This window comes from Mesitornis unicolor, unplaced genomic scaffold, assembly GCF_000695765.1.
Source record: "Mesitornis unicolor isolate BGI_N332 unplaced genomic scaffold, ASM69576v1 scaffold7312, whole genome shotgun sequence".
Lineage (NCBI taxonomy): Eukaryota > Metazoa > Chordata > Aves > Mesitornithiformes > Mesitornithidae > Mesitornis > Mesitornis unicolor.
The window spans coordinates 17,369-25,893 of NW_010168412.1; the positions used below are offsets into that span (position 1 = coordinate 17,369).

The window sequence follows — 8,525 nt, forward strand, 5'->3', positions numbered from 1 at the left end:
TGCTGCGGGACAATCACACCTGCTACAAGGCTTCATTGTAAATTCAGTAGAGCAGACAGACCCAAAAAACTCGGTTGTATTTTACAGACTAAGTCACTTCCACTAAAAATCCTTTGCTGAAAGAATCGTGAATACTTTGTTAGTATCAGGAAAGTAAATCTACCATAGAGTAACTGGATTTCAATTGCATTGCGCTGCGTGTTTGCCATTCAAGACAGTCAAAAGGAGCATTTTTGGCAACTCCAGTTTGTGCAAAGACGCGCGCTCACCGCGTAAGCCAAACAAGTGAAGTTGTGCTCTGGAAAGAAGTGTCCGAATTCTCTAATATTAGCTGATGCCATGTTTTCTACCACCTCTACAGTCTCCAAAAGTTAACCATGTGAGCCTGCCAAACAGGCAGAATACGTGGGATTTCCCACAGAACAGATACACCAAGTTGGAACTCTAAAGGGAAAAATTCTCTATAAAAGGCAAGAGAACAAAAAATAAGTATTAACACAACTACAAAACAGCCTGTTTCATCTACCTGATCTGCCATGTGTTACTAGAGCTTACTGGACAGGCTGCAATGGCAACCAGTTCACTCATTTTTTATTTTCAAGATAAAATACTAAAAGAAACACTAGAAAGAGATACTGCTGCTCATGTACGAGTACATCCCTGTCTCCTCACCTGAATGCTCCCAACAGCTAAATGCACAACCACCAGAAAGGAAAACCACCTTACATTTCCCAAGAGAATTCAGTGTAGCACAGTGTTATCTGCTATTTAGCCCTTTAGCCCTTAATGACATCTGCTTTAAAATGTTCATATTGACTTTAGAGCTACTATATTTATGCTGCCAGCCTATGGGTGGGGAAACTGCCCCCACGGGGCCAGTACATATATTTGGGAGGTGAAGGGATAGTCCAAGAAGCAATTCCAAAACCCACTGAAGTACAATCCAAGCAGTGCTACCACAAGCCATACCCTGGCAGAATGGTTCGTTGCCACCCTGGTCTCTTCTGCAGCAATTAACACAAATTAACAAGGTTGGCAGAAGTAATCCAGCAAGTCACACATTCACCGAATTTAATTTTCCCCTCAATATCCACTTAAGTAATAGCTTGAGTGTAATAAAACTACCTGTGGTGGAAGAAGTAAGACGCTGGAAAAGAATCATAATATGCATGAAAAATGGTCATTTTTTTATCATCGTGACTTGGCAGGCCTTTAAATAAAATTAAAATGCTACTCTTAAGCTAATTGATATTATTTCTGGACCATGATTTCCAAAAATCTTGAAACCCTGTATTGGCCAGAACGCTTGTTAAGAAGCTTATCCCTTCCACTGGATAATCATATACACCATGGGACCAAAGGGAAAAATCCTATTGTAGCATGAGGCAAGAGCAAGGAATGCAGATGTTTGCTCATTACAAAACCCATGCAAAGAAATTCAGATCTGGGCTGTATCAACATCTCTTTGCTGGATTTAATACCCATTTCAAATCTAAATAGGGAACAGCCTCAATTCAATTGGCTCCAATTCTTTTGCCAAAGAGTGAAGTAAAATTCTAGTTTCAGCGTGACAATGGTTCTCATTTCAACAGATTAATTAGATCTAACACTTTTATAATAACATTCCGTGGATTCACAGAAACTCTTATCTATATTCTCAGCAATAACATACCTATACTTGCGGGTTTTAGGAGAAAAAGCACTTAAGAACAAGTAGTAAAGCAGGGCCTCTCAGTTCAAGAAGGACAGGTAACTGCTGAAGAGAGTCCAGCGTAGGGCTACAAAGATGATCAAGGGAGTGGAGCATCTCCCTTATGAGGAGCGGCTGAGGGAGCTGGGGCTCTTTAGTTTGCAGAAGAGGAGACTGAGGGGAGACCTCATTCATGTTTATAAATATTTAAAGGGTGAGTGTCACGAGGATGGAGCCAGGCTCTTCTCAGTGACAAACAATGATAGGACAAGGGGTAACGGACACAAACTGGAACACAGGAGGTTCCACTTCAATTTGAGAAGAAACTTCTTCTCAGTGAGGGTGACAGAGCCCTGGACCAGGCTGCCCAGAGAGGTTGTGGAGTCTCCTTCTCTGCAGACATTCAAAACCCGCCTGGACGCCTTCCTGTGCAACCTCATCTGGGTGTTCCTGCTCCGGCAGGGGGATTGGACTGGATGATCATTTGAGGTCCCTTCCAATCCCTAACGTTCTGGGATTCTGTGATATTGCAGTATTTGGATATAGAGGATGACTATACATGTCCCTTCACCACTTCTTCACTGAAGTCCACAGATGAACTGGAGCTCCTCCCTGCTAGAAAAAGGCAGTGCTATATGTAATATCCAGCCAAAAGGTGACAGGACCCCAGTTTTAGTAATTCAAACATTAAAAAAAAAAAAAGGCTAAACCAAATGGTTAAATACTTGCAAACAAGGATGCTGTTCAGTACCTTTGAAGTTAGACACTGGAATGCTTGTTAGGTGTGGTTAACTGCTGCTGCCTCGGCTTTTCCAAGCAGGATCTGCATATGGCTTGTACACCAACTCAGTTAAAACAGCTCAATATGTCCAGCACCTTACAACAGGCATTTTTATTCCAGAAGAGATGAGGCCTACTTCAATGCTGCTTAACTGACAACAGTTACCAGGTAATCAGATGGGAGAAAAAGAAGTAAATTAAAAACGTGAAGTGGAACGCGCTCTTAAAACAAAAACTTCATTCAGCCTGCACAAAAAGTGGGAAAACAGTTCACGGAAAAAACAACATCATCATTAGCTCAACACACATTTTTTTGGCTGCTCCGTCCCTGATGTTTGGATGTACAGTTCATTTCCCAAGCAAACAAGTTCAGGTTCTTAAAACTCGAGTTCATCACGTAACGTATGATTAGGCAAAGTAAATTTGGTGGTAATTAATACTGTTAGTCCAGGAAATCGTTGTCTTCCAAGATTTCCTTTACGTGCTAAACTCATTTTCTGAAAAAAAAACCAAACCAACCTCTTTATCAGAGTCACAAAACCTTTCAAACACAAATATCAGTAAGAAGTGAGCCAGAACTGGAAGCCTCGCACTTCTTACTGGAACATCAAGGTGCGTATAATCCGTGTTGCCTCAGGTACCCAAAATACGAGGACATGCAAAAATTGGCACGTGCCACTCGCTGCAAGCTACAAAACTTGTCCCTACAGCTCCCGAGGCTGATTTCATGTGTTTCTGAAAATGAGATAATGCCTGAGATAGTAACTAATGATATCAGCGAGTAAACACCTCTAATCCTCGCTAGCAACTGCTATTAACATGGTAATCTACTCAAGCTATGAAATACCTTTTCAATGGGTTTGGAGGGGAAGAATTAGGTTTTTTATTATTTATTCTATCCCTACAAAGCCAGCATAAAAGCCATAAAGGCAGTTGACACAGATCAGTTAATAGCCAGATTGCTTACTCTATGAGGATTTAAGGACTCGGTTTCAACCCAGTAAGTGACAGCTTTTCCCAACTTATCATTCCACAGATGAAATAAAAATCTCCAAATATTTCTGAAGATGGTGGACATAACTTCAACGAGTGCAGAAAGGTGAAGGTATTTGAAACAGACCCCTGACCACCAGCTCTACACAGCTCCCCGTATACAGCCTTTAGTTATTTCTAAGTTTTAGATGAGCCTATGGAATTAACATGGGTGGAAAATAGCATCTTATGCTATAAACTTGAAATAGCCATTGGTGCAGTATTTGGAAGCTGACTGGGCAAGAGCCCTTTTTCCCATTCACAAGGTATCAACCTGAAACAGCCACAGAACTGCAGTGTCACCGACTCTCCTTTCCTTTCGGCTGCAACCAACCTGGAGTCAGAGCTACTCTTTCTGACCCTGGTTTAGCAGCTGAAGCCACACCAGACACCAAATCATGACCCCAACTGCGCAGGCACTAAGCACCCAAAGCATTATCTTATTTCCCGGCTTTTGCAGAATGATCTCAATGAGTTGAGGAAACAACTCCACGAAATACAAGGTGACAGATTCATTAATAACTACTTTAATTTGGGAAGTTACGTCCTCAGTGTTGCTAATGCTTCTTGAGAGAAAAAGTTAGCCCGTGCACAGATTAGTGTTATCCAAGTAGGTCCTGGTCTGTCTTTATCTAAGGGTTTCTGTAAAGCCAGCATCGCTACAGCCACAAAGCACCCAAGAAAGACTGAAAACACTGAATTTTCACCTATAAAAAGAGATGTTCATTGTCACACGTAGACACAACATTAGTTGGAATGGGTGGTTCAAGATGATGGGCAACAGTTCTGAGACATTTCTCCCTTCTCTCTAGGTCACAGATACAGCAGTTTGCCTATCAAAGCACCCGGATGCATACATAGATGCACACCAGGAGAAATATGGCTACCAGTTTTCCTGTGCCCTGATGCTTCCAGCTCCAGCTTCTCTACCAAGAGAGCAGCAGTTTGCAGCCCTAAGCACTATACATCAGCACACAAATGAGCCTGCAGATGCTGGGCTCTAAGTGCTGGCCAGAAAACCACTCTATCTCCTTTGTGGCAAAGATATAAGAGACAGCTGAGCAGGCATCTTCAGGTGCAAAACCAGCCTCAAAACTCAGCTGCTTCATTTCCAGTTAAAAATAAGACCATTACAGTTAATCCCAGAAATAAAAGTTTTTAAAGATCTGACTCTTTAGATACATGGGTGGGCTTCAGTTGAAGATAATTTGCACTGGTTCAGTGTTTAAAAACCCTTTGATCACCTTAGATTTGCCTGCACGCAGAAAGTTTGAAGAATCCACAACTTAAGTCCTGCAAAACCAGAAGAAAAGACAAGACCAGGGGCAGAAAGGATCATCTTTACAGAGCCTGAAGCACTGAAGAGAGGGCAATGTTCTCCCTACCTAGGGCAAGGAAACTTACCATTAATTTCATAAGAGCAAGTAGAAACCATGAATCTAATAATTACTGACCTACTTAAAGCCAGCCACAGCCACCTTTGCCTGTAAAGTTAGGATTTATATACTTCAGGAATAATCTTGAAAAGCACAAATTAAATACGTGGGTAGTTTTTGGGGTTTTTTTGAGTCTCCTTGCAGTCAGCAATTGCAGCAGGCAGTAAAATACAACAGCAGAAAGCAGTGGTTTGCATCACTAGCCAACTTCAAATGTGTTCACCTACCCTAACACAGCGTGAAGAATCACGAATTGTTTACAGCGATTTGGTATCAACTCTTCAGTCTCTTCACCATCATAACTTATTTTTCAGAGGTTTCACTGTAAGATGTGAAAGAGGAGATGGAAAGAGGATTGCAGGCTCCAATGCTCTGGAAAAAAGCTGCAGCTAATATCAAGTAGGGTCATATTTTAATAGGACTGACTAAGCAGAAGCAGCACATCCCTACTTGTTTCTGCAAAGAGAACAAAGAGCACTGTTCAACTTTTTTGCTGCATCTCCCTGAATAAAAAAGTTAAATGTAAATCATGAGAAATCGTAATGGACCTCTAGTTCTAGAGGCACGGGTAGTCACACAAGTGTTAGCCCCTATTCCCAAACTCAGCACAAGGAAAGGCTGAAGGATGACCAGCCCTGTTCACAAAGAGCTCCCTGTTCCCGTGCCCTCACACATCCACTCCATTCCAGCAAAACCAAAAGTTTCTCAGGACCTCAAACAGTGACCACTTCTCCAGCTCGTTCTCCAAGGATGAGCTCAAAGACATTTGTGCTTGAGAATTTAGGAGCAGCATTCACACAGCGCTGACTTCAAGTACCAGCGTAGCTGAAGCTGTAGTAAAGCAACAAGAGTGATGAGAAAGGGCTGGCTCTGGGGCAGAAAATCTCCTCCAGCTCTGAAGAGGATGGGGAGCGCGGGGCTCTTGGCAGGCAGCGGCTCAGCACAGCTCACTTTCTCTTGACATCTGCATTATGGTTTTTTCTAGGTGATGTTACAACACAAGTATTGTCACAACATAGCTTGGTAACATCACAAGACCTAAATCCACGGTGTTGGAATTTATTTGTGCATATTTAAACAGGGCTGAATGGAGAAAGACATTGTTTTTTCCACTTGCCTCATCCAACTCCTGTTTGAAGCCAACTGCTTACTCTAAAAGTAGCAAAATTACCCAGCATCAACATGCAAAACCAAAATATTAACAACCTTAAAAAAGGAAATCGGCATCTGTTCAAACAAAACACGTACCCAGGAGAAAGTAAAGTCCCCTCTTCTGTTCCCTCTCAGCTATTCTGTACTTAGTGACCTGTATTCCTCAACTCTAACTTCTTGATTTCTTTAAAAAGAGTCTTTTTAAAGGGACCACCCTTCAAGGAGTTCAAAAGGATAAGCCAACAATAATCAAGTGACTGTCCTGTACGCCCTATTGCCCGCACGAAAAACGGCAGGATGGATTCTCCGTCCATCTTAGATTGACAGAAATAGCGCCAGAGTTTTTCAGCTACAGAAATCGCGCACTGTTTGTGGAGCTTTGAAAGCACACTCTAAAAAATGTTCCTGCCTGCGTAATTCTCTCTTGCATCTTTTGAATAAGGGAAGTTGCAAGCAGTTAAGTATCTGAAAGGGAGCTTTTTCTGGCTTTAATAATATCTTCTACATTCTGTGTGAAATACTCTTTCCATCTACACTTTATTCATGTCAAGGTTTAAACTGAATACAGAGACATTCCCATACCATACCCTGTTCTGTCCCCTTCAAACAAAGTGTCAGGAACAAGCACTGTTTACAGACACAGGAAAGGAAGACGAAGAGAAATATCAACTTTAATACTACTCATCTAAACCTTACAATCAGAGCAGCAGTATTCAAAGAAACAAAATTGGAAGGAAATCTGTATTCAGGAGAAGACTGAGCATGGATTTGTATCTCAGTCTGAAATTCAGAGCTCAACTTAACGGAATCTGTACTAAGCCCTCAGAAACAGCTTTATTTAGGATACTACTCCAGCCCAGGGATTTTCAGAGCCTTTAGGTACCCTTCCCCAGTAGAAGGGTAAGGTCGTCATTTGCTGACCGAGTCTGCACATCCTCAAAAGCTGCAGCCCGTTCACTGATCACACACACCCACTTAGCAGCTACTTAGTTTGAACTTTCCAGCAGGTTAAATTCAGTCAAGAAGACAGTTTGACTCCCTAATTTGTAGCAGGCTAAAAGCACTTAAGCATTCACTAACATATCTAATTACTAACAGGACCGCTTAAAATGTTAGTCTAGCGTAATTGCTGGCAATTGAATGAAGGGACAGCAAGTTAATGACGGTGAACCACTGACACCAGGATCAATACCCCAGAGATTCAGGGTGACAGGCGACCAACATTTCTTTAACTATCAGAAACTCAAAATGCTTGCTATCACATTCATCTCAACAAAACCCAGTCTTGCCACTGGACAGCTACTCCCACAGCTAATCCTCCTTTGCAGCTTCTTCCAGGGAAACTTTTAAACAGATGTTTGTTCCTGATCTAGAGATAATGACACGCTTGTTTCCCTTACTAATTCACTACTCCTCCATGCAACTAGCAGGACCGTCCTCTCCGCAGACGCGCTGCCAGAAGCGATCAGTTCAGGTTTATACCACTGCCTGTTGAGCAGCATGTAAACCCTTTCATATTTAAACATCACGAGCCCATAAAAACTCCGTGCACCCCCTCTTTTTGCCCTCAATTGACCATCCCCATCATCAACCGAGCAAGCGGTTTCTGTCAGTCATCCCTAGGATGCCTGTACTAAAAGCAAGGTTTAAAATCGGAGCTGAAGACACAACCCAGTGCCCTGCAGCAGTGCCACGACGGTGTGCAAAAGCAGGATACCCACCTTATGGCAGCCAGGATAGGTTGCCATGGTGTTGAGGGTAGAGGTGCTGGGATTCTTGCTGGTGCTGGCCATGATATTCTGGATCTGGGTGAGCTCTTGCCTCAGCACCTGCTTCTGGTGGAAGCTGAAAGCAGGGTGGTTGGATGCCATCGTGAAGAGCAACAGAAACTCATCCCCTGTGCGGCCCTCGTTGAGTTGCAGCCCATAGTTGTTGATGACCGAGTCGATGTGGGTGAGGGTACGGAAGAGGACCCCTTGCTGGTGCTGGCCATGATATTCTGGATCTGGGTGAGCTCTTGCCTCAGCACCTGCTTCTGGTGGAAGCTGAAAGCAGGGTGGTTGGATGCCATCGTGAAGAGCAACAGAAACTCATCCCCTGTGCGGCCCTCGTTGAGTTGCAGCCCATAGTTGTTGATGACCGAGTCGATGTGGGTGAGGGTACGGAAGAGGACCCCGGACCCGAGCAGGGCGAGAGAAACCAAAAGTTTGCTGCGTACCACCTCGTCCGTCAGGTTGGTGAGGCTCCCCAGGTCGGCGGGGTTGTTGGCCTTGATTTCGGAGTCACGCAGGGAGTGGTAGTCCTTACGGGCCAGGTCTTCCAGGCAGGCGCCCAGGAAGCGCAGCTCCAGCGGGATGCAGAGGTCCAGGAGGCCGCAGAGGAACTCCACACGCTGCGGGGAGGGCAGCTCGGAGAACCAGCGGTACACGCCGTCC

General features: G+C 43.7%; 1 protein-coding gene across 1 annotated transcript; it reads right to left on the bottom strand.

The window, feature by feature from the left end:
* Positions 1-7,912: 7,912 nt before the first annotated feature.
* Positions 7,913-8,521, bottom strand: LOC104536405 (zinc finger CCHC domain-containing protein 2-like; the record flags this gene model as incomplete). Its single annotated transcript, XM_010178999.1, has 1 exon — positions 7,913-8,521. A coding segment is annotated over one exon (609 nt), but the record flags the coding sequence as incomplete, so codon positions are not given.
* Positions 8,522-8,525: the final 4 nt, after the last annotated feature.